Source organism: Sturnira hondurensis, unplaced genomic scaffold, assembly GCF_014824575.4.
Source record: "Sturnira hondurensis isolate 20B ecotype Veracruz unplaced genomic scaffold, ASM1482457v3 Scaffold0022566, whole genome shotgun sequence".
Taxonomy (NCBI): Eukaryota; Metazoa; Chordata; class Mammalia; order Chiroptera; family Phyllostomidae; genus Sturnira; species Sturnira hondurensis.
The window spans coordinates 19,242,368-19,269,897 of NW_028095197.1; the positions used below are offsets into that span (position 1 = coordinate 19,242,368).

The 27,530-nt window shown below is 35.2% G+C and overlaps 1 protein-coding gene and 1 pseudogene across 1 annotated transcript in view; both read right to left on the reverse strand.

The window, feature by feature from the left end:
- Positions 1-27,530, reverse strand: part of SHOC1 (shortage in chiasmata 1) — a 71,084-nt gene that overhangs the window by 25,252 nt on the left and 18,302 nt on the right. Inside the window, exons 6-17 of the mRNA XM_037036157.1 lie at positions 20,672-20,837; positions 20,390-20,486; positions 18,870-19,017; positions 17,844-17,945; positions 16,627-16,747; positions 12,760-12,787; positions 12,573-12,609; positions 10,653-11,060; positions 9,281-9,406; positions 7,057-7,233; positions 2,988-3,092; positions 936-1,114 (exon numbers count right to left, since the gene is read on the reverse strand). Coding sequence (XP_036892052.1) covers positions 936-1,114; positions 2,988-3,092; positions 7,057-7,233; positions 9,281-9,406; positions 10,653-11,060; positions 12,573-12,609; positions 12,760-12,787; positions 16,627-16,747; positions 17,844-17,945; positions 18,870-19,017; positions 20,390-20,486; positions 20,672-20,837 — 1,694 coding nt within the window. The remainder of the gene's footprint in view (positions 1-935; positions 1,115-2,987; positions 3,093-7,056; positions 7,234-9,280; positions 9,407-10,652; positions 11,061-12,572; positions 12,610-12,759; positions 12,788-16,626; positions 16,748-17,843; positions 17,946-18,869; positions 19,018-20,389; positions 20,487-20,671; positions 20,838-27,530) is intronic.
- Positions 26,213-26,934, reverse strand: LOC118979753 (transmembrane protein 106C-like; annotated as a pseudogene).

The window sequence follows — 27,530 nt, forward strand, 5'->3', positions numbered from 1 at the left end:
TATGAAACTAATGGCAATAAGATTACAAAGTAAATATTTGTGTTGTAAAAGATATCATGCTTAAAGACAAAGGAGTATATTCTGCTCAGATCAAACGTTAATGAGAAAAGAAATTCTCAGCACAACATCCTTAGCATTCTCCAAGTATTCCCATGCAGGTGACTTCATCCAGACAAAAGTTGTCTCTGTATTGTGTGAATTAGTTGGAGAAAACCAATGATTTGCTGTTATACTTTCCTATCACCATTGCAGTTTTTCTTTTTGGTGGGACAAGGGGAGAGTGGAGACAACAAATCCACTTCAAATTTAAATTTCTTGCCAATTGTTTTATTTGAATGACTCAAGCAAGTTACCAAGTAACCATAAAGTTGGGAATTAAAATATTGGAGGGCCAGAGAGGAAAAAAAGGCCAAATTTGTAACCATATTTTATGTAAAATATCTGAAGTGCTTTTGTGCTTGAAAAGAGTTTTAAAAGCATTTCTCTTAAATAATTATTAGGGCCACCATCATATCCTCGAGGCGGGTGAGCAAAAATTTCCAATATAACCCAAGGCATAAAATAAGTGCTTTTATTTTTTTGTAGAATCACATGAGACGAGATTTTGGTTCAATATCTAAAAATAAATTATTGTAGTTCTACAGGGTATATGTTCATGAACTTACAAGTATCAGACAAAATTTTTGAGATTTGGAGAAGCAATCCATAGAAAACTGTGTATAAAATTATTTTTTAAATCAAGACATATGAATAATGATGCAAATCATCCTTTCTCTGGGTCTGATTTTGTTCTGTTAACTTAGTTAAGAAGAAAACTGTCAAGGGACCAAATAGCATAGACTATCTTATAATTTCAAAATTAAGTGTGAAAATGTATCTTACATTCAGTTCTTATTTAAGCTAATTACTGTTATCTGCTTTATTCTAGTACTTGCCTTAATTTGTTCTTCACTTTGCATCCAATTTAGTATCTGACATTGTAATTCTTGTATTTTGTAGTTGGTTTCAGGCTTTTTTCCCTTAATAAATTGTACAATCTCTAGCTGTCTCCAAATGTCATCCAAATAGGAAGCTAAAATGCTTTTGTACACATCTTTTGCATTTGACAAGTATCCTGTTAAAAACAAAAGTTAGGGGGAGAAAGCACAACTTTTTGTTCTTTGAGAAACTCCATGGTAAAAACCTGAAAGGAAATAAGAGTCATAACACAGAGCAAAAAAAAGAATGAAAATTTCCTTTAATCCTTTTCTGATTTTGAAACAGTATCTTTCGCCGTGAAACTCCCAGTGTGCTGTTTTGGGAGAAGTAGCCAACACAGCTGGGAGAAGATAGAGAATTCTGCAAGGGACCAGGGCAGGCAGCTAGACCCCCAAAGACTTTCTTCTGCAGTGGAGAGAGGGAAGGAAAGGAGGACAACGTGACTCGCTCTTTAGTTTCGGGAGGTTTGGAGGAGTGAAAAAGCCCTCCACTAAAACATGTCTAAGGCAGTTAGGCTATTCATGATGGCTTGGTACCTAGGGCTTAAGAAGTTAGCTTTCCCACAAGGATTTTATTTTTATAATATTCTTCAAGGTAGTCAAATAGTAATGCCAAAGTTTAATTTAGTAAATACATGTCTTTGAGGAGCAAAAACAATTCTAGTATAAGCTCTCTGGTCTCACTTAATCCTAGGATAACTTGTACTGTACTTAAAAGTGAATATGTTTCAAGCAATCCTTTTACTATCTCTCTAATTCAAGGTTTTGATAAGTATTGAGCAGAAGTAAATAACAAATGTACTCTCTATAGCACAGGGAGCTCAGATATGCTAGAATCTGATATTCTGCCTTACCATTATACTTTAACATCAGCCTAGCTGTTAGTAGGACTAACAATCTTTTATGGAAGCCAAAAAGTCTAATGAAGACAGGTGACTAAATATGCGGAAGGGCATGTGCCACTATACCCTTATACTAAATCCAGGTACTGTAAATTAAGGATATAGCTAGCTTTCAGTCCTTACTTGTCTGGGGATGAAGATAAGAAAACCTGATCCAGCATCGACACCCAGGTGGTTTAATTGGGAAAAAAAAAGGAAAAGCACCATGCTGGGCTTTCTAAGAGTAGCTGTAACTTAGTTATAATTCTTGGCCAGATGACTTAGTAGTTAGCCAAGTGTTATAACTCCTAGTGTTGTAGAGGGAGTATAATTATAACTCACTGCTGCTCAATACTTAGGTTTAGAACCTTGGATTACAGAAATAATATTTGTCTAGGTCATAGATAAGAAGAAACACCTGGGTCACAGATCAGAGAAAATTATTTTCACTTTATATTTGAAATAGTTCCTAAAATATCGTAATTATAAAACATAATCCTATGAGTGTACCATTACTGAACAGGTCTCAATAACTCTGCAATATGGGGCTAAATTAGTAATGTAGTAAGGCAGATATTTTAATGATTCTATAGTTTAGAAAAGATTTCCAGAATCATAAAATTGTCAATACATTTAAATTAGTTGTATTTTTATTACTCAAGTAGTTTATATCCTCATTTACGCATATGACCAAAAAATGTAAAAGATCTTACTACTAATAATTTAGTCATATTTCATCCAGGAAAGATTAAAAGCCACAGATATTCAGTAAGGGCCTAAAATGTATATTGCAAAATGTCATCTTACACTAAAAATTAGTGCATGATAATGATTATACAATCGAATATGCTTAAAGCCACCAGGACTCTGTAATTCAGGACTAGATAAGGGAATACTAAACCTATATTTTAGGTGCCAATAGTTGTTATAGTTAATTCCTCTTAATTAATAAAGTAAAATATATATTTCATTGTAATTATGTTAAAATGTATATACTGTTTATTTTAACACCAAAGTAAAAGAAGCTATGTAGTTTCTTATGTTACATCTTTTTCAGAAAATTAAAAATTATTTTGGATAAAATATTTCAATAGGAAGAAAAGGAAAATTAAAAATTTTCCCCACTGACCCAATGCTGTGTCCAAGCTACATGTTAAAAGGATATCACGAATCGTGACCAGAAGGTGTAAGAGACCCGCCTGCTTGAACGTCATTTCTCTTTCATCATCTGTACCTAAGTAATAAAAAAAAATTAAAAACATAGGATATATATTAGAATATTAGAGTATATATCAGAATGTTTAACAATAAGAGCTAATATTTATTATGGAGTGTTTACTATGCCAGGCTGTGTATAAGGTGGTTATTTCATTAAATTTATAATGATAATCCTATCAGGCAAGTTTATTATGGTCCTTATTTTTTTTGGATTAATTTTTTAAATTTAATTCTTGTTCAAGTACAGTTTTCCGTCCCCCACTCCCATCCCAGCCCACCCTCCCATGCTCCCCACCTCCCTCCCATTTCCACCCCCCTTAGTTGTTCTCCATGTGTCCTTTATACTAGTTTCTGTGAATCCTTTCCCTTTTCCCCTGAAATTCTCTCCCCTCTCCCCTCTGGTCCCTGTCAGCCTGTTCTGAATTTCAGTGTCTTTGGTCATATTTTGCTTGTTTGTTTGTTTTGTTTTTTAAGTTCCTGTTAACGGTGAGATCATATGGTATTTGTCTTTCACTGATGGCTTATTTCGCTCAGCATAATGCTTTCCAGTTCCATCCATGATGTTGCAAAGGTAGTTCCTTCTTCCTTTCTGCAGTATAGAATTCCATTGTGTAAATGTACCATAGTTTTTTGATCCATTCATTTACTGATGGGCATCTAGGTTGCTTCCAACTCTCGGCTATCGTAAATTGTGCTGCTATGAACATTGGGGTGCATAGGTTCTTTTGGATTGCTGTTTTAGGGTTCTTAGGATATAATCCCAGCAGTGGAATTATATATATATATATATATATTATGGTCCTTATTTTATAGGTGAGGAACTAGTGTTAATGACATTAAGTAACTATCCAACGTCAATTTGTGAATAAACGGTGGGGCTAGCATTCAAACCCAGAGAGCTAACTTTAGAGCTCACATTCTTTTTGCTTCCAAAGAATATTTAATTATTGCTACTCTAGGTAGGAGAAAAGGTCAATGATTTCTAGTTATGAAACAAGAAAAAAATTAAACTCATAGCTTGCCAACTGGTTAAACTAAAGGTAAAGACTCATAACATAAAGCAATACGCTCAAATGAAAGTAGACACCTGAGAATATTTGTCTAAAGATATGACTTAAAAAGAGATGTATTCACAGGGACAGGCCAATTGTCTTTTGATGATGATCGCCGGAACTTCACTGTGTACAGAAGTGAGACCAGGAAGACAAGTCCTAGACCCACTGCCCCAATTTAACCAGAGAAACTCTACTTTTCTCTGTTTTATATGGTGGGATCCCATGAAATATTTATTTTAAGAGAATTCTGCTGCAACATTTGAAAATTGCTGATCTAATCAATAAAGATGAGGAAAATGTAGTACTTAACGACTGGGTATCAAAGGCAACAGAAAAACTGATTATGGGTAGTATATCCATCCCTGGGAATGACCTGTGGAAGCAAATCAACCATCACCTGGATGGGATGAGAACAGAACAGAGAAACCAGATTTGATTTTTTTATTACACTCTTAGCAGAATATTTTTTACAGTGTAAGTCTGCACCTGATGAATTCTTCCAGTTTTAGTATTCAGACATACTAAAATTTAGTAGACATGTATTTACTAAATCTTTATCTCACCTTTGTTTTTGTGATATACAGGGTCCAGCAGAAGTAATGCCTGCATGAGTGTGGTTGGTAGGGTAATGATATGGGTGTAATAATTTATAGTTTTAATTTGAACATTTCATTTAAAATGTCAAGTGGTATGCTTGAGTGTGGTATTGTTATATTATGGACTCACATCCTTATGATTTTGTAATAAAAAGGGGAGTTATTTGTGTTGGACTCTGTGTTTTTGCTTAGCATAAAAAGCTAGGTTGACGGATTTTTTTCTTCCTCAGTATTTTAAAGATGTTGCTCCACTGTCTTTTTCACTTGCACTATTTCTGACGAGAAATCTGATGTCATCCTTATCTTTGTTTCTCCAATGCAATATATCTTTTTTCCCTGTGGCTGCTCCTACAAATGTTCTCTTTATTATTGATTTTGATCAATTTTATTATGATATGACTTGGTACAGCTTTATTATGTTTCTTCTCCTTGGGGTTCAATGAGTTTTTTGGATCTGTGGGTTTGTAGTGAAATTTAGAAAGCTTGTAGTCATTATTTCCTCAAATATTTATTCTTCTGTTTACCCTTATTTTGCATCTGATTTGAGAACTATAATTGATAGTATGTTAGAATATTTGAAATTGTTTCTCAGTCCACTGACACTCTTTTGTTTGTTTCTTTTTAAAAATTCTTTTATCTACCTGTGTTTTATTTGGGTGTTTCTATTGCTATAACTTTAAGTTAACTAACATTTTCTTCTGCAATATTTAATCTGCCATTAACCCCATCTATTGCATTTTTCATCTCATACATCGTAGTGTAGTGTCTAGAAGTTTGATTTGGGATACAGTTATAAAGTTCAGTGTCTTTCTCTGGTGATGTTAACATCTTTGTCATGTCTGAGTTTGTTTTAACTAATTAATCTCACTATGGGTTGTGATTTCCTGTCTGGACATTGTGGATTTTATGCTGGACATTGTGGATTTTACCTTGTTGGGAGCTACATAATTTTTTAAAAGATTTTATTTATTTATTTCTAGAGAGAAGAAAGGAAGGAGAAAGAAAGGAAAACATCAATGTGTGATTGCCTCTTGCATGCCCCCTACTGGGGACCTGGCCTGCAACACAGGCATGTGCCCTGACTGGGAGTCACATAGGCAACCCTTTGGTTTGCAGGGCAGCACTCAATCCACTGAGCCACACCAGCCAGGGCCATATTTTTGTATTTATATAAATAATCTTTAGCTTTGTTCTGGGATGCAGTTCAGTTCCTTGGAAATAGTTTGATCCTTTGATTTTATAATTCATTAGGCAGATCCAGATCAGTGCCAAGTCTAGAGATAATTATTCCCCACTACTGAGGCAAAACTTTCCTAAATACTGCAGTTAATACCCCACATAGTATGAGTTTTTCCTGACCAGCTGGTGGCATATTCTTTGCCCTGTGTGAATGCAGCGTGCTATTCCATCAGTCCTTTCAGATGGTTTCGTTTCTGCAACGTCAGGTAGTTTCCCAACCTTGCATATACTCTGTGATACGTATTTTGCTGAATACTTGAGGGAGATGGAGACTCTCCGTAGATCTGCAGGACTCTGTGAAGCTCTCTGCTCTAATACTCTACCCTTTTAACTCTAGCTGCCTCGGTCTTCCTGGCTTCCCCATTCTGTTTCCTTAGCTCAGACTGCCCACTGGCAATGCCTCAGGCACCTGTGTCCTGGGCTGGCAACTCTTTCCAGGCAGTATCTCAGAGCAATGGTAGGACCCACCTCACTTGTTTTCCATGTCCCAGGAACACCTGTTCTTCATTGCTTGATGTCTAGGCTCTTAAAAGTCTAGTCTCATGTATTTTGTCTTTGTCATTGTTTTCTGTATTTTTGGAAAGAGGTTAACTATAACCTCTGTTACTCCATCTTGGCCAGAAGCAAATGTCCAGAATTGACTTTAATATGATTTTTTTTACCTTCCTCTCTTTTTTGGAAGGACACTAGGTGGTTCAGATGCTACCATTAATAGGGTTAATTTCATTTCTGTGATAGGAATCTGTCAAGTAATAGAGTAGTGTAGGGCAAAAGTAGGTTTACAATTTTGAGTGTGTGAAGTATTTTTGTATTATTACTTGTTAATTATAATATTATCTTTTATAAAAACAACTGTGAACTTACTTTTGCCCCACCCTGTGTATGTCCATGGAGCTTCACTAGGAAGCAACACCAGATGACATCGCTCACCCTTAGCTCCTTACTTGGCTGATTCTCCAGTTTGGGTGTGTGGGTGCCATATGCTGCCTTCATCCATGATTAATTTCTGCATATTCTATATTTTCTACTAATTTGATACATAATCTACAAATGTATATTCTTTTCAATAACATAACATATTTGTACTCACCTTGATGAATAGCATCACTTACTACTTTTTCTTGTTCCTTTAAGAGGAATCTTGTTTGGTCAAAAATAACAGTGGCAAATTTCCAATTAGCAACAGAGGGAGTACAGAGGCATCCAAGTTTTTTTAAGATAGGAGTAGCTGCTGCTTCGAGGATACAATATGCTTGGCACTGGCTCTCTGTAAAAATAAAAGCATTAGAAGCGGTATTTTTATAAAGACTGTGTGCTCTTTTTGACAAACCAATTTAATGTGTTACTCTATGGAAAACTGAACTCTAAATTCTTTACTGAGTTAAAAATCATGATATTGTACATAATATCATGATTATGTTTCAATATCATGAAAAATAGAAGATATTTTAAGATGCTTATGCTGAATAAACTAGAGAAACAAAGCACCTTCCCATGAACAATTAGTATAATTGCATGGCTATCTTATTTATTAGAAAGCATTTATTCAGTAACCAACAACATGACAACTATGAAGAGCCATATGAAGAGAAATGAACATTTTTTCTCTTAACTATTAGCTTACAACCACAAGCCAAACAAATTTATAACAACAAATTGTTTCTGATTTTCACCAGAATATCAAATTTTAAAGATTTGCATAATCACCTGAAGGTCATAAGTAAAACTGAACCAAAAGAATGAAAAACTGTTCAAGAACCACTGTCATATTTTCTTACTGACTTTAATCATGAGCCTGATGTTCTGAAGCAGGCTGTTCTTTAGGAGTCAAAGAATATTCTTCTTTACAGCAGAACAAAAAGTTTGATTAGCAGAGGCGACAATAGCAGCTTATTTACAACACTCTGATAGTGGGTGAGGGACTAGAATAGACAACCATTAACAGATCATTTTCTAGACTGGGCACAAGAGCCTGAATTGCTTGCTCTTCCCTGTTTTAATGCAGGGAAGCAGCAGTTTAAAAGAAGAAACAACACTTAGTGGGCTGGAGTAGGGCAAAGGGGAAGGCAGAGGCAGTGAATAGGGCCTTGCAGGTTTGGAAATAACTTGAAAGTAGAAATGGAATAAAGAAATATCTGGAACTGGAAAGCATTATGCTGAGCGAAATAAGCCAGGCAGTGAAAGACAAATACCATATGATATCACCGTTAACAGGAATCTAAACAAAACAAACAAGCAAGCAAAATATGACCAATGACACTCAAATACGGAACAGGCTGACAGGGTCCAGAGGGGAGAGGGGACAGAATCATAGCGGAAAAGGGAATGGACTCACATGAACAAGTATAAAGGACACATGGACAATAACTAAGGGTGGGGGGCGGAAATGGGAGGGAGGCAGGGAGCATGGGGCGGGGGGGCGGGCAGGGTTGGGAATATAAGATGGAAAGCTGTACTTGAACAAGAATTAAATTTAAAAAATTATTTTAAAAAAAGAAATATCTGAAACAAGTAAAGAAAGTTACCTGGAAAATGAGGTATATCTTAGATACCCAGGAAAGGGCTTTCAAATTTACTTAATTTTAGCATATCGTAAAAGCATATAGTATCACAATTTAAGTCTTTAATCTATTTTGAGTTCATTCTGGTGTATGGTATAAGTTGGTGGTCTAGTTTCATTTTTTTGCACGTACCAGTCCAGTTTTCCCAACATTATTTATCAATGAGGCTATCTTTATTTCATTGTATGCTCCTATACCCTTTGTCAAATATTAATTGACCATAGAGACTTGGGTTTATTTCTGGATTCTCTATTCTGTTCCATTGATCTGTGTATAGCCAAGTTCTAGAAACAACCTAAGTGCCCATCAGTAAATGAGTGGATCAAAAAAAAGTGGTACATTTATACAATGGAATGCTATGTAGCAGAAAGAAGGAACTCCTACCCTTCATGACAGCATGGATGGAACTGGAGAATACTGTGCTAAGTGAAATAAGCCAGGCAGGGTGAGACAAATACCATATGATTCCACCTATCAGAGGAATCAAAATAAACTAACAAAAAAAATAGAACCACAGGCATGGAAACATGGAACAGACTGAAAGTGACTAGAGGGGAGAGGGGAAGGGGATAGTGGTGGAAAGATGGGGAAAGGACTAGTCAACATGTATGAATGACCCATGGACATGGACAACAGTGTGGGAATTGACTGTGGGAGTAGGCGGTGGGATGGGCGGAGGAGGGCAAAGGGGAGAAATTGGAACAACTGTAATAGAATAACAATAAAAATAATTTAAAAATGTATATAGCATACCTGATGCTTGAATCTCAATGACATTATCTGCTCCCCTCTCGTGATTTATTTTCTCTGGAGTTTTATTAGTACAAACAATAGGAGTTTCTTCTTGAGGAGTCAAAGTATCTTCTTTATTTTGAAATTCTAATAAAAATATTAATTTGCATTGTTCAGAAGAAACAATGTTGCTCTACTTAGATGCTTTTTTCTATTATGATCAACATTGTTAAAGTTCTTTGAAACACATCAGTATTAAATTGAATGATTTGGGTGAATGGACCTACCACTATACTGGGTAGAAAGTCAAGTGGTAATAATGGAAAGAATTTTGACACCACACCAGTGGTTCATTCTCAGTCTGAAACCAGCTTCAGCTTCCTCATATGTAAAATATGGATAAATATACCCACGTTGAATATTGTTATAAGGATTAAACACCAAGTACCTTACTCAACACCTAAAATAACATGTACTCTTCTACTTTACTCCATTGCTCTGTGACTTTCCACATATTCTTATTTCTCTATGTCATGAATCTTTCCCAAGCAGTCCTTCCACCCAAGCAAGGGGAATCCTGTCCCAGTCCAGTACAGTTTGGGACTGGGTAGGTAACTGCTCAATTCTGGTGTTTAGTTAGTAAGTCATTTGACTCTCAGACTAAGCTCCTTTTCCTGACTCAGCCTTCATTAGTAATAGAGATGATATTTTGGTATGTAGTTTACTTCTTGTCTTATTTTATAAATGATTCAAGGGCAAGATCTTATGTACATTAATAGTATATACAACAGTAAGACCTAAATATGCTCTCTTACACATATTTTTTGTAGTTATTTCATCTGGGTATGTTAAACATATTCTAGAATACCGATTTTTAAACAGTAGTGAAATGATATGACATTATACTACTTTTGATATGGTTATAAGCAGAATGTAAAATAGTTATAACTCAAACAGAAAGTCTTTGGTATAGGTAAAAAAGACTAATAAGCAATCATTTGGGCAAAGTGTACTTAAGTATACATTAAAATATAAGTTAAAGTACTGAGATAAAACTGTCACCTAAAAAAGAAAAAAGAATTGCAGAATTTTAAAAAAGTTTGAAGTGTTATAAATCCGTATGAACAAGTTGTAGAAAGTAAGTTTTACAAACAGGGACTTTTCTTACAAGTTCAAATGCGATTTAAAAATTTTTTGAAAATACACATCTATATCTATATCCATATCTCTCTCCATGCATAATAAATATCAAAAATCAATGACATTTTCTTTGACTTTGAAATATAATATTTCCTATCTGGAAGACCTTTATTTTCTTATTGTCTCTAATAAATTATACATTATAGTCCTTAAAGCTATCATATCTATGCCAAAATATTACTAAATTGCCTACCATCTTTTTCATCACTATCTGTAACTTCAGGGTTTGAAGTGCAAATTTCATGTTTATTTCGCATCATAATAAAGTCGTTCAACAGGTCCAAGTCATTTTCCCTTTTTTTACCATGTTTGAAAGAAGCTTTTTCAATGTTTGAAGATGATCCAGTGGATTGTACTGTGCAATCAAGTTCCAAGCAATCTTTACTTTCTTTATTTTGGATTAGTCTATAAACTAGTTCTTGATCATCCTTTGGTTTTTCTTTTGTTGGACTTTTAACAGAGATACATTCATCAGAAAAACACAAGTCTGGTACTTCTTTTCCTGGAGATGGACTTTTTTGTGGAAATGATAAATTATTATTTGTAGAATCTTCATCAGTAAGTGCAGTAGATGAGGAACAACTTTTATGGTCTAGCCATGCTGAAAACAGAGAATAAAAATACTCAAATGACTTCCATGCCTGTATTAGTGTCCTACTAGGGTATCAGGACAACAAATTATTGATATAATTTGATCCTTTAGACTACTTTTTTTTACTGCTTTGAAAATCAGTTTTTGGTCTGAATAAAATAAAATTATTAAAAGATAAAAATACAGTATATCTCTCTACTACTACTACTACTACTACTACTAGGTGGAGGGGGACATAGGGGCAAAAATGGGGACAACTCTAATAGCATAATCAATAAAATACAATTAAAAAAAGAAAATATCTTTTTCAAATCTGTAACTGAATACTGATTGTTGGGTTTTTCAGTTCTTGGCACTTAAAAAACAACAACTCATAAAACAAATAGTCTGTAACAGTTCATAGGGCAAAGGAGATGAAAAATACAATAAACAGAAAAACTGAAAATTTCTTATGAAATAAATTTTCACACATTAGGAAAAAAGTGAAATAAAGTTATATCTGGTATTTCATCTTCAAGAAGCCAATATTTATAAAAATCTAAAATATGACAGCAATAGTAATCACATAAAAGGTTTATTTCAATCTGTGGAAATATTATGAAGTTAAAATTATTCTAATATTTAGTAGGAGATGGAACTGTTATTTGACCAAATTAGTATATTTGATAACTAACATTTTAAAGAATTGATATGATTTACTCAATTTGAATTTCCAATTCATTATAATGAACCTAAACAAGAAGATATATTTTATCAGATTTTACAATGACTATCATCTTAGATATTTTGGCACAGAGCTTTCTGCTTTAATACTGCTAGCCTAAATAGGGACAAATCATAATTTACAGAGGAACTGAACTAGTTCAGGAACTGAACTAGTATGACTATATGACATTATTACCTGCATTATAAGCGTTAATCCAGATTTAGGATTATGAATTTGAAAATTCTAATTTTGGAGTTATGTTTTTTATAATGATGGTAATAATAAACAATGAAACTATTATATTGTGGGAGCCCACCAGGCCGCAGGGAACCAAGGACAGAGCCCCCACTGTGAAAACGGTGGCGGGACTTGGTTTCTGGTCCCGGGAGCCGGCGGGTATCTTGACATCTTCCGGACCTTCTCCTTCTCAGCCTTGAAGGAAGGAACAAGGTCTTGGCATGTGCGTCATGTTCCAGGAAAGAGATAATCATGAGGACACTGCTATCTGTGGGCTAATGTTCTCAGGATGTGAGAACATCTTGCCCTCTTGATAGCCCTCAGGGAATGTACAAACTTTTGTAAAACAGCATTGTTCTCAGGCCACTGTAGTTCTGCATATAAGCCAGCAGTTCCTTGAATAAACTTGCCATTTGCCAGCCAGGAGCACTTGGACCTCTCCATTATTTTAATTAAGTTAAGTCCATCGCCTCACCTCGCGAACACCTTGCTGCCGCGGGAGGCGGCATTATATTTCTATTTACTGTACATTTTTGTGTATATATTTTATTTAGCATTCAAAATCAATTCATCTTTACCTGGAAGCAAAAACGAGTTCAAGTCCTGGCTGGTATGGCTCAGTTGGTTGGGCGTTGTCCTGTGAACCAAAGGGTCGTGGGTTCCATTCCTGGTTGGGGCATGTGCCTGGGTTGCAGGTTCAGTCTCTTGGGGTGAGTGTGGAAGGCAGCCTATGGATGCTTCTTTCTCACATTGATGTTTCTCACTTTCTCTTCCTTCTTCTTCTCCCCTCCCTCTATAATTAAAAAAAATTGAGTTCAAAAGTTTCTGTGGCTTTCTGATTGCCACAGTGTATAATATTCGTTAGCTTATTTTTCAGAAGTAAGCAAATTACTGAAAAAAAGTAAAAGTTTAATACATTAGTAATATTAGGTTTTTTGTATAAAAATTTTATTTTATGAGAAGTATTTTTCTCACTAAAAGGCAAAGTGAAAATTTAACTATTTTATAAATGGATAGGCTAAGGTCGAGACTTCCATAGACCAAATTCCAAACACCTCTCTCTCCCCTGGGAGGGTGTGGCAATGTGTCAGCTCTGTGCATGCGCCAGCTTGTTTACGACTCACTCCTGCCTCTCTCTCCCTCAGTGAACCTGGGGTCAGAGGAGCCTGAGCTGGAAGGGTTTTAGCACTTTATCCTATAAAATGTGCTAGCACCAACCCTACATATAAGTCACTTGAATTAAAAATACAATGCAAGTAAAATTACTCTCCTTGCCACACAAAATAGTAGTTTCAACACAAACTTTTACATAATTGCTGTCCCAAAGTTCATTCTAAACCAAAATTTTGGAGCCTCTACTGGCTGAGGATCAGACTATGAAAAAGTTCTGTCTGCTCTTCCTTCTCAGGAAGTGACAGGTCCTAAAGTTTAGTTCAGGCCTTCAATCTTGGTGGGTGTGTGAGTGAGCGATCAGAGTCTGTTTGCATATTTTGGGGTACTGAAGGGAGAATTATGCAAACCATCCATGTAAATTACAGCCTACTAACAATTATGGAGATACTAGCCTTGGTAGGGAAGTGGGCATTAATTCACAACCCCCTTTAACTAGTCCCCCAAACCTCCCAATCCCTCCCAAGTGAGAGTTGATTGCATCTGTTTCTCTGTTCATGTGAAACATATATGAGCATGCTAGTTATAAGTACTACTACAATTGACAGTCCTGGGCAGCAGAAAGCTAGGTTTTATGTCTAAATCATCTAATTTACCTGCATAATCCAAAAATCTGGCATGCAGTGACAAAATCTGAGAATCTAGACAATCTTGAACCTTACCAAGGCCTTTGGCAAATAGACATCTCATTCTGTAGGCAATTATTTTAAAGTAAAAGGAAGGAGAAATATTTAGGCAAGCTATGTCCAAAAGGAGACCATAATATAGACAAATATTCTTATTCTTAATGGAAATGCCTGAAGACTCGTTCTGAATTTGATATCTTCTTTGGTCATATATAAAAATATATTCACAATTCAGTAATCAGTTGGTATGGAAATAAAATCTTATGTCATAGAGACTTTTCTTTTTAGCCCCAGAAAATTTAGCGTAGAGTTTTATATGTGGTAGGCACTGACAATATAGGTTACCTGGGCATGTTTCCATCAAAATGTGTTCTGAAACAAAAGTAATTGGGGCCATAAAAGCAAGTTAAAAAATACAACAATATTATTTATTACTTTTCCCTTCTGTTGTATTTTTATTTTAATACTTTCTGTTTTCAGTTTCACAGTTGAGGTATAAATCCATTTTTAAAACAGGGGTATTTAACTTTTTATAATTTACAAACCAAATGCAAGCGATTTACCACTTGTTAGCGAAGGTAGTGGTGATGAGACAACTTCTTCAAACTGTTTCAAATGGCCTGAGTACCTTTGCTAATTTAAGTCTTTTTCTAAATTTGGTAATTCCTAAGGCATAGATAAGACTTAAGTTTCATAAATTCACATTAGATATTTGAGTTATAACAATAAGTAGATATATAACCTTTGTGATTAAAAGTTTATTATTATTTAAGTAAATATTTTTTATAACTGACTGAAATTCAAAATTACATTAATTTCTCCTAGTCTCTGTTTCAGCTTGCAAATCTGCTTGAACAGACATATCCAGTTGTGTGGAATAAACAAAAAAGTAAAAGTGCACTAAAAATAACAGTGTAGGTCCTGCAAACAAAATCTGGCACATTAGCAAAGGGACTCAAAGCATTTAGACAAATTCTAGGTGGTTTCTATACCTGTCTCATGCTGTTGTTTAGAGCTCATGTCTGGTATGGGTAGTTCTAATTCACGGTAGAGTTCTCTATGTCACAGATATAATAACCCCCAAATGATATAATTCTTTGCCACAATATGAAAGCAACTAGGACCCTCAATGTCAGCCTCCTCCATCTTATGCTGTGACACCTTCCTGAAGCCATTTACAGGAGCCTGAGCAGTATGTGATGAATTGTTCCCAGCAACTGAACAGCATTTTCTTCTGATAGATCAGCCAATCATATGGAAGAACTCAAAACCCTGCACATAACTGCTGCTGTTCCCACTCTTGGAAAAATTTGTTAGAGACTTGTAATTTTTTGTACTTTTCCTGAAACTGTGCTATTTTAGGACATATTAAATTCCAGGATTACGGTAAAGAAGGGGGGGCTATACTATGTTTCTAGTTTTATAAGTAGCATAGGAAGCACAGGAATGGGTAGCTTTATTCTAGAACAGCAAATGAATCAAACTTGGAAAATACTAAGTTACACATATGCCACATGTACAAGATAACAACCAAAGCTATCTCAGGCTTCTTTCAGAGGGCAAAGATGCTGGGTTATTAAGCTATGCAACTTTGGCTCAAACTAGAACACAATGGTACAATCCTACTATAACAGTTCCAAGATTACGGACCATCTGTGCAGTAACAATGGGGTATTGAACAGATTTATGAGTCAATACTTGGTGCTACCTGTCTGGTTCCCCCAACACCAATATCACATTGACAGAGGTAAACAAGGTCAGTGGGCTGCTGTTAGAAATAGGGTGTGATCCCTGATACTCCTAGGGGAGTTAAGTTGATAGCCAAATCTATTGGTCAACCACTGTCCACACTGCTCTATGATCCTTGGCTATTCCTGGTAGAAGGCTATGGCAAATCTTTTAGAAGACCTCATAACAATACTGTGAGGTATGAAATATTATTATTCCAATATTATAGATAAAGAAACAGAAGTACAAGACAATTAATGTTATAAGGCTCTTAACTTCTTACTATGGGCTGAATTGTGGCCCAGAATTCATATATTGAAGCCCTAGTTCTTAGTACAGCAGAATGTGACTATTTGGAAATAAAGCCTTTAAAGAAGCAATTAAGTTAAAGTGGGGTGGTTAGGTGGGCCCTAATCCCAAAGGACTGGTGTCCTTATAAGAAGAAGGGATTAGGACACAGATATCCATGGAGAAAAGACCATGAGAAGACAGCCAAGAAGAGAGGTCTCAGAATAAATCCATCTCTGCCAATATTTTAATCTTAGACTTCTAGCCCCAACTGCGAAGAATCAAATTTATTTATCGTAGACTGGGTATTTAAGTCATGGTATTTGTTATGGAGGCCCTAGCAGATTAGGACACCTCTACACTGTCTTTCATGGCAGTGAGTGCCAAATAGAGGCAGTGCCATTAACAAGCATCTGGTGGCAATATCCTGAGCTGATTGTTCCAATGCCAGAAATTTTTAAACTTTTCAAGTTGTTTACTCTTAATGGTAATATATCCACATTTGAAATACTAAAAGTATAAAAGATCCTGGCTCTGTCACTACTAGCTCCCATATTTCCAGGTTACCCGATTCCCTTCTAGACACAACTAACATTACCTAATACTTCTGTGTCCTTCTAAAATATTTATGCATATAAAAACAAGCATGTCTATGTATATTCATATACTCCCTCCAGTTGCTTACTGTAGGTACTGTTCCATCTCTTAGACTTTTTTTCTTTCACAGAGGTGTCCTGGAAATTGCCTTTACATGGAGAGATTTAATTAAAGACTGCCTGATCTGAATTGCAACTTGATTCTAGATGTAATCTTTACTTACATTTTACAAACAGGAGAAAATGGAAATGTCTGAAGTTCTGTACATAATGAATTCACAGAAGAATGTTGGTTTGTTAGGTGTAGAGGAGATAATGGCACTTCTAACTCTTCTTCTAATTCTTCTAGAATACATAAAACTTAAAAAAATCATATTACATAAACATTGAATAAATTTACATATAGGGTAGAACTTTTGTTAGCAGCTATTATGTTCAACAAAAATTTTCAGTAAAAACTTGGGCCACTTGAAATATAAAATAACTGTTTTACTTTTCCACCTACACAAGGAATTACATATACATCATATGGTGTCTCAACTGTGATATTGGTGGTTTTCAAAAAACACATTGACAACCAAACTTTACTGAGTTTGTGCTATGACATAAATTCTAGGAGCTCCATGTATGATTATGCTTTTAATTCTTACAACTTGTGTTGTCAGTACTTAGGGGACAGTACTCTTTCAGTCTCCATGCTAAATACTGGTGATGTTAAATAAACAGTATTAGTGGTGGGTAACCCTCCACCTTAAAAAGTCTGGAGTCCAGGTGACCTAGCAGAGTTATGTATGTGTAGGATAGCCTTGACAAACTGATCCTCATTTATTCATAAATAGTATGTTTCTACCAAGTTTCATAAATAAAGAAGTAAACTTCCAAATAGATGATTCATGTGATCTAACTGTAAATGTAACTAATAAGAGTATCATCAACATAGTTAAGAAGCAACACAATTTGGCATTATACTGGATCAAAAGATGATTCTAAGATTCCAAATTTGATAAAATTACAACATTAACAATAATGATATGATTACCTTGGGAGATTAAAAAGTTAAATTTACAAAAATGTAAAAGGGATTAGGAAGATTGCTTTTCTGAGAGAAAATATAAAATTTTATTTACTGAGTTATAATGTTATAAGATTTCTATTTTAACATTAATGTTCTTTCCCCATTTTTCTCCCTCAGTCTTTGTAACTCTCTTTGTATATTATTCAGGTTTGATGCTAGAAGGGTAATGAGTTAATGATAGTACAAATGTGAAGGAACAGATAAGAGGAAAATATGACACCTTGGATTATAATAATCAAATTTTAAACATGAAAATTGTCCCATAGACTTTGTAAGTGAATGCATTGTACTTTTACATCATATATAAGTACCTGTCTGGTACTTAATAAACTCTAATAAACTCAATAATTTATCCAAAATTTCTACCTGGTTCATAGCTCTCTGGTTCATAATGGCTTTCAATGGCCAAAATGTCTGTGGAGCTGCATTTTATATGCTCAATGTCAATTCCATAGTCAGTGGTAACATCTAGAAAGAAAAGGAAGAAAGTCTACTATCAGCCAAAGTACTAGTATTAGATTTTTTTTTTGTAATCTTGCTCATTCCTTTGTGGCACTGACTCTGTTTTACTCAGTCACCATCACAGCCAAGTAAAGGCTGGGAGTCATCCATGAAAGTCACTCATCTTTCCATTAGCATTCATAGATTTGTGTACTGCTGAAAAGCCCATAGGCCACCCTGCAACTTTGAGCTCTGCTACACTTTCAAGTCTTAGTACAGATTTCATTCACTTACTCAGATCGGCTTTTCACTCCCTTGCTTTGATTTGTAGGCTGATCATTTCCCTGATCTAGTCCTGTATTCAAGAATCCTTCAAGTTTGTACTCTACAGATAGTAAGCAACCCTGTTCTCAGTGGATGTCACAAATCCTCTTCACTCCTTGCTAATATTATGTTTTTCATCATTCAAATACAATTTATAAGAGGGGAGTTAAATACTTGGGCTCACATTGTCATTAAAAATAATTCAACAATATTTACTAAGTCTATCTGAGATTAAACCATCTAAATTTTGGGCTATGACTCTACCAGCCATTTGATTCCACGCATCATAACCTTACTCTGAGCTTCTCTACCTAACTAGAGTTATCATGTAAGTTGTTAGACTTTGTCATTCTATAGAAGAAAACAACTAAAAAATTAGTATAGTCATAAGTGTATTGGCTTTATTTGTGTGCAAGCAGATTAATTTCAGAGATATTTTAAGTTTGTAAGCATATAAAAAGAAAGATGAGAAGAGTCTCATCAATAATTCTGAAATGTCACCATATTAGCTGCAGAACACTCTTTAAAACTCTAGAGGTTCATAAAGAAGTTTAATGAACAAGAGTTTTTATAAGAAATATTATTAAATAGTTTCTATAAGTAATACATTTTTATATTAATTCTTACCTCTTTTGAAAAGGTTTTCATTTTCATCTTCATAATTTATTATTTCTGGCATTAAGTTTAATAACTCCTTCAATTCTGAAAATGATGGAATATCAACTTCTTGTTTGAAAGTTGGAGGTAGTACTTCATAGTCAAGCAAAAATAATGGCTGAGATAATATATAATATAAAAAAGTTTTAGTTAGGTTTTCCAAGTAAAGGTTTCTGAATTCATAAACAGACATATTTGTTTAATTGGTACACCAAATTTTAAACTAAACCCACCCTCAAAAATTTTAATGCTATGCATACATTTAAAAAATGGAGGTACAGCAGCCAAAAATATATTATGCTACATAATAAGCAATGTTCTGGGTAATGTCCTTTATGGTCACTGATTACATTAATGATGTACAATATCCCTAGATGCAGAAATATCTTTTAGGTTAATAAACTTTTAAAATTCTAAGTTAAAAACAATCACTACAGCAGATGAGAAATGATGAATGAGGAGAAGTGAAAAGGGGCAGATGGAATGGAATGGGTTTTTACTGCACTCCCTGGGGTGTTTCCCTTTTCTTCCTACAGAACTGAATTCCTCAGCTCTCAAAGTTACTGGGCGAGCAAGATGGGAAATGGAGTAAAGGAGTTAATAGGTGAATTAATATTTTTACCACATCTGCTAATATTTTTCATTGTAAAGAGACCCTTTAAATGCCTTAAGACTTCAATATCTGTATATCTTTATCTGTATCTATAACTGCTCTATATCTATATTGCCTTTGAATACCTTAAGAAAAGCCCTGAATATAAAACATTTGCAGTTTTTCAAAAATGTTTAAAGTAGCTTTGTAAATGCATATAATCTACATGGGTCTAGTTTTTTTGAGCTTATCACTGTGAAAAGTTATTCACACTCTCAACTGCTAGAATCCTTTACGTGCAATATTAACATCACATAATACTTTTCTGTGCAATTGGAAACGTATACTAGAAAAGAGGGACTGCCTTTGAAAAGATTGACCTTTAATGTGCAAGGATGCTATCTTCCTTATTTAATCACTGACAGCACCTACAATGTGTGCTCAGACCATCCTTATTCTTACTCTTCCAATGAAATCAGTTCAAGTATATATTTCAAGTACTATCTGTTTTGTGTATACCTCACAAATCAACATTTTTAGCTCCAGTCTCCAATTTTTAAATAGAAAATGATCACTTAATGTCCTATACCATGTTCAATGATTAAAATCATTGGGAGAGGTTTTAAAATTCCCTATAACTGGGCTGCACACCAAACCAATTAAATCAGAATGTATCTGCATAGAACTCAGGCTTCAGTATTGTATTAAAATTACCCAAGTAATTCTAATGTATTGCCAAGGTTTAGAACCACTATCTCAGAAGTAAATTTAATTTCTAAGCTGACATGCTTTCCACTCATTATCAAGTCAAGATATATTACTAGTTTTGTTTATAGTATGCTTTACCACTTTCATAAACATTACTGAAAGCCGGTACTATAGCTTCATTTAAACCTACCGTATCATCTAGCTCCTCCCGACAAAAGTTCTCTCTATCTATGTAAAAATCTTCTTTTATAAGATCTTTCACAGCTCCTTGGTAGGAGAAACATTCCCTTCACAAAAAATAAAACATTAAATTATTGCTTACTAGTAGCAACTTGCATACTAAATGCAGCCAATAAAAATACACACATTAAAATTAGAGTACTGATATTATTATTGGTAATATCTAGACTTGTAAGTATACAAAGAATATTTTCTCCTTTTAAAATATTTACAACATTAGACAATTAAGTACCTGAAAAAATTAGCTTCTATAAAGATCTGTTCTTTGAAGTCTAAAGGGGGGTCTTCTAGCAAAAATGGTTTTATCTCACTCAACAAAGTATGCGATGTTGATAGATAACTTTTATAGGCAGTCAAATTATCTACAAAAAGTATTTCTTCATGATCCAATAACAAATCTGGAAAGAAATAAGACATATAAAAGAATAAAATCTGAAAGTTATACAAAAAGATCTAGACACTAGTGAGCCATTAGATAATGCTGGGGTTTTCAAACACATTTTTAATTCTTTAGTTCTTCCTCATACTGCACATATAAAACAGATAGCATAGTAGTGGTAAATAGGTAACAGCTCAATAAATTTTAATATCATTTAGTACATTGAGTAGTAAGTAAATATCCTGAGTTACAATGACTCATAATTTTTCAACAAAAATTAATCAATAGAGGTCAAATCTCTTATGGCCTTATACTTCAAAATAGCCGAGTAGCCTAGACAAATTGTAAAGAAATAATAGCATTTGACTCTTGATGACTATAGTCTTTTCTTCTCTGCAAGGTCTCTTAGGGTCTCCAATTTGTCCCCGGAGACTTTTGACATAGCAAATGGAAATGGTCTGCGAGGGCTACAAGTGAGGCCAAGTTTGACTCTAGCACTCTTTAAAAAAATTTTTTTTGCATTTTAATTGTTGTTCAAGTACAGTTCTCTGCCTTCCCCCCCCACCCTCCCTCCCATTTCCACGCCCCCCCATTATTGTCCATGTGTCCTTTATACTTGTTCCTGCAAACCCTTCACCCTTTTCCCTTGAAATTCCCTCCCCTCTCCTCTCTGGTCGCTGTCAGCCTCTTATTTAGACATGTTGCTATAAAATTAGGTACAATGAAAGTTATAGAGCAAAGGATCTACTTGAGAAATATGATATATCTTATATATTAGGAAACAGTACAGCTAGTAGTTAATTCCTGGAATAAATTTCTCCTCTCTGTCCCCATCCTACTGACCATGTTTGAGTTACTTTAGAATCTTAGCTAATTGTAGCACGGCCTTACCAGTTCCTGAACCAAGGGAGGAAACTTAAAACCTGGACCCATTCCTCAACTACCTCAGAAAGCCAAGTTCCCCAAAGCAAAACACACCTTGAAGGGAAGCAATGGTCTTTTGTTCTGGGCAGTGGTATTTCCGTTAAATATGGATAATATTAGAATGGTATGAGAGAGGGATAGCATGGAGTGATGTCTCCCATGACCCATTGGCATGTGTACACTTAATAAATATGTAATGTACTCTAGCCGGGACCATCTCAAGAATGGAATTGCCCAGTCAATACAAGTGAACCATATTTAAATTTTCTCAGATATGCCCTGTTTAGATATGGAACTAAACATATATGTTTAGATGGCTAGTTTTCTTAGTGTATAAGGGGAAGCTCTGGACCACAAGACTGTTAGGAACTTAACAGGTTCAGATAAACAATCCCTTAGGAGGCTAGTTTATATAACAAGCTCTCTTTGGACACTCCAAGTTAGCAGTAGGCAAAGGGATGGTCTCGATTGCTGTACACTACATATTTTAAGACAACTGTACTTGAAGAACAATTAAATAAAAAACAAAAGTAAAAAAGACTATTCATTGTACATTCATTCTCTAAATATTAATGAAGTTATATTAATAGTAAAAACCAAAACAGCATTTCTTATATCCCCATTTTCACATCTCCTTTTTAAGCTCTGGCCCTCTACTCATTTCCCTTCCTACATGGACGTTCTTATTTTCCAACCTCCCTTTTTTAGATTAAGCCATTAGATGGCAGCATAACACCACAATTAATGTTCTTTATATCTACAAAGGTAGTTTTGTTTGTTTTTAATCAAGGCTACTACTTCCTTATATTCTTTTTTAAATAAATCTTTATTGTATTTTTCCCATTAACATTTAGTCCCCTTACAACCCCTCACCCAGCAATCACCACACTGTTGTCCATGACCATGAGTCCTTTTCCTTTTTTGCTCTGTCTTTCCATCCCCTAACCTCCCCCCAACCCAGCTATCATCCTGCCCTCTATCTATGAGTCTGACCCCATTTCCCTGTGAGTTCACTCATCCATTAGATTCCACATATGAGTGTAACCATATGGTATTTGTTTTTCTTTGACTGGCTTATTTCACTTAGCATAAAGTTCTCTGGGTCCATCCACACTGCCACAGAGGGTAAAATTTTCATCTTTTTTCAGCTGAGTAGTATTCCATTGTGTGAATGTCCCATGGTTGTTTTATCCATTCATCTATTGATGGACATTTGGGCTGCTTTCATATCTTGGTGATTGTAAATAACACTGCAATGAACATAGGGGTGCTTATGTTCTTTTAAATTAGTGTTTATGTTTCCTTTGGATATATTATTCCCAGAAGTGGGATTGCTGGGTCAAAAGACAGTTCCATTTTTAATTTTTTGAGGAAATTCCACACTGCTTTCCACAGTGGCTGCATGCCCACCAACAGTGCAAAAGCGTTCCCCTTTCCCCACATCCTTGCCAGCACTTATGGTTTGTTGGTTTATTGATGATAGCCATTCTAACAGGTGTGAGACCGTATCTCACTGTGGTTTTAGTTTGCTTTTCTCTGATGATTAGTGACATTGAGCATCTGTTCATATGTCTGTTGGCCATCCGTATTTCCTCCTTGGAGAAGTGTCTATTCAGATCCCCCTTGGAGAAGTGTCTATTAATTGGGTTGTTTGTTTCTTTGGTGTTGAGATTTGTAAGTACTTTATAAACTTTGGATATTAACTCCTTATCGGATGTATCAGTGAACATGTTCTCCCATTCTGTGGGTTGCCAAGAAACTACTAGAACTGATAAATAAATTCAACAAAGTAGCGGGGTAAAAAATTAATATACAGAAATCCAGAAATATCCAAAAATAGCACTTTCATATGCTAATAATGAACTAATAGAAAGAGAAATTAAGAAAACACCCCATTCACAATTGCTTCAAAAAGAATAAAATACCTAGGAATAAACCTAATCAAGGATGTAAAAGAACTGTAGTCAGAAAATTATGACACTAAAGAAAGAAATTGGAGAAGATACAAATAAGTGGAAGCATGTACCATGTTCATGGGTAGGAAAAATTAATATCATTAAAATATACTATCCTAAGCAATCTATAGATTCAATGCAAGTCCTATCAAGATTCCAAGGACATATTTCACAGATATAGAACAAATATTTCAAAAATTTATCTGGAACCACAAAAGTTCCCAGATAGCAACAGCGATCCTGAGAAAGAAGAACAAAGTTGGAGGAATCATGCTATCTAGTATCCAGCTATATTATAAGGCCAGAGTAATCAAAACAGCCTGCTACTGGCATAAAAACAGACACGTAGATCAAATGGAACACTATAGAGAGCCCAGAAATAAACCCACACCTTTATAGTCAATTAATATTTGACAGAGGAAGCAAGCACATACAATGGGCTAGAGATAGTTTATTAAATAAATGGTGTTGGGAAAATGGGACAGCTACACACAGAAAAATAAAACCAGACTACCTTCTAGACCACAAGAATAAATCCAAAGACTTAAATGTTAGACCCCAAACCATAAAAATCCTAGAAGAAAATATTGACAGCAAAATCTTGGACATGGCTCATAGCAATTTTTTAAATCAGATATCTATAGCTCCCCAGGTGAGGGAAACAAAAGAAAAAATAAACAAATGGGACTACATCAAACTGAAAAGTTTTTGCACAGCAAAGGAAATCTACTTCCTCATATTCTTATGGCTATACAGCCTTCCCTGGAGCTCTTACTTTTTTACTTGTATTATATGTACCAGCACAAATATGGGGAGACTATTTTCCTCTATTGTAGAGGAATGTTAAACTGTTTCAAGGAAAAAAATTTGCCAGTTAACTGTGAAAAGAAGCAGAAAAAAAGAGGTCTACTAAGAGGAAAGAAGACAGATTTATTCTTTGCAGAAGATACTTTTGTCTACCTAAAAAACCCAAGGTAAATAAAAACAAATAAAGAAGTTCACTAAGGTGCTGGTCAAAATTATAAAATCAATGATTTTCAAATACATATAAAAACTTAGTTTAAAAAATAATGGAAAATGCATTATGGCTACAAATATTGAGTGATAAACATAAGAAAAATGTGTAAAAAGTATATGGAGGAACCATTTAATGAGGATCATTTTTTTTTAAACCTTAAAGAAAAGGCAAGATAAACCCTTTCCTGGCTTAAAAAAAAAACTAAAGTAAAAATTCTAAGAAGTCCCAATAACATTACATTTCTCAAGACTTCTGTTTTGCAACTTAGAAAAGCAATTATAAAGTAAATCTGGAAGACTACAGATATGAGAGTATGGAAAAATAAGAAAGGAGACTATTAATACATGTTATAATTATATTAGACAGCTAAAACTGTATGATACTGACACGGTAATAGGCAAATCAAAGAATATAATAGAAAATCCAGAAAAAACTCTAACGTGGAGAAAGGATTTGGCATATGATGTAAGCGGCATTTCTAATCATTGGGAAAGAAAAAAATATTCCATAGTGATACTGGGACAATTGCCAAAACATTTGGAAAAATACTTCTTATTCTTATTTTCTAAAATATTTTATTTATTTATTTTTAGAGAGAGGGGAAGGTAAGGAGAAAGAGTAGGAGAGAAACATCAGTGTGTGGCTGCCTCTCATGTGTCCCCTACTGGGGACCTGGCCTGCAACCCAGACATGTGCCCTGACTGGGAATCGAACCGGTGACCCTTTGCTTCACAGTCCAGTGCTCAATCCACTGAGCTACACCAGCCGGGGCATTATTCTTATTTTTATTTTTTGAATCAAAAGCAGGGTTTACTTTTCGACCAAATCCCCCATCCATGTTCTAGCCAATGGATGAAGGGTAAATCAGACCCCACATAGACAGACTTTTAGTAAAAACAATTTTACTTTCTACAAGAAAAAACGTTCTGCTTTAAAAAAGTTACTAGAATTTGGGAGATGAAAAAATTTCACCTATCGAATGGTCTGTGCTCTCTTTTACATACTCAAATGTCCCCTCTCTGCTGCCCTGTCCTTACAGATGAGATCCTGGTGATAGTTGTGCAGCTGCACTAACAGTCCTGTCTTCATGTCAGTCTGGTTTATAACCTAGCACTGTGGCGTGCTTGCAAATCATACCAGCTCCAAGAACAGCGGAAAGATCTGAATTCAATTCTTCACACCTGGAGTGCCTACTATTTGCTGGGCATAGACTGGGTACTGGGCAGTAGTTCTGCTGGTTCAGAGAAACACCAATAATGCTAGAGGTGAGTTCTCCTCTTAAGCAGCAGGAGGGTGTGTGCTGGGGATTAAGAGAACAAATCTCTCCCCTGCTTCCACCACCTGGGGCAGGTATGGAACTCAGGCGCCAGAAGCAGATGCTGTGTCTCTTCTGAGAGATGTTGCCATGGAAGAACCAAGAACAGTTTCTAAACAGCTGAGAAATTTGTTCTACCATCCACATAGAGATCTATCTCTAAGAAGCTCTCAGTTATGTGGCCAAGGTATGAAATGCTCACTGAAGTTCTCCTGAAGATCACTGTTGTACACCTGGATATTAGGCAATATGCAGAAGTACACATAGGAAAATGGTCCTCCTATCTCTGTCTGCATAGTAAAATTGACCAGCTGCTTGCTCTGAGATGAAATGAGGGAGCTATTAGTTGTCACATGTGACCCAACCACCGTGTTCATTTACTGAACTTGGTTGGGCAGGCTGGTCACTGCCACAGCGTAGAAGTTGGAGTTCCTGATTTTCAGGGTGGCCTTGATGGTGAGGATTACAAGGGAGTCCCAATTATTAAATGTGACTTTCATCACTCTGATGCCGTCATCATCCACAAGGACTGAATGTGGAAACAGGAAGAAAGTCACCAAACCAAATTCCAGGAGACAGAGCAAGACAGAGAGGAGGACATATTGTTTAGTTCTCTGAGGGCGCAATCTCTAATCACTGTGAGGGATCAAAGCCACCAACTCATTTACTTGCTCTGTTGGAATGTAACCTGTCCCTTGGCACATGAGACAGGTGATGCTGTCCCACCCGGTGAACTCCACATATGGGATCTGGACAATGGATTCTTCCTGCTCCCATTCATCTGGTGTATCCTCTTTCATCTTTCTTTCACTTGTAGGATAAAGGGTGAGCAGAGGCAGAATGCTGGGACCCCATGGCAGACATGTGCAACCTGTGTCATGTCCTGCTTCGAGGGTCCTTAGAGCTGCCCCTCTTATTCTTAGTTTTACACTTAAACCAAAATCTTAAACAAAACATAAATAAATGTTTATCTAATTCAAGGAAGAATTTTTAAGTATAAAAGCAATGAAAGAAACCATAAAAGAAAAGAAAACATTGACAGAACTGGTTAAATTCAAAGTAAATAGATTTGGGGTTATTGATATCTTTGCCATATAAAGATAAAATATAAGAATAGAAAAATGACAAAGAGAGAATCATTTCACAAAATAAAAATGTGCAAATGGCCACTCAGCTCCAGCGGTTTTTAAAGTGCAAGTAAAAATACTGTATTTTTCTGATCATATTATATAAATATATTACTACAACATCAGTAGGAATATACCTAGTGATTATAAGGTTGGTGTGAACAGGTTATTCTCATACCATGCTAGTGAACATATAGCTAAAAAAATGCTTATATCAAATAATTCCTTTTCCAGGCATTCACCTTAATGAAATGATTGGAAATGAAACATACATTCATGTACACATTTGAAATTAAAGACAATGTTAGTGTTCTCAAATGTATGAATCATAAATAAGGTTAAAAACTTCAGTAATTAATGGAAACACACAATA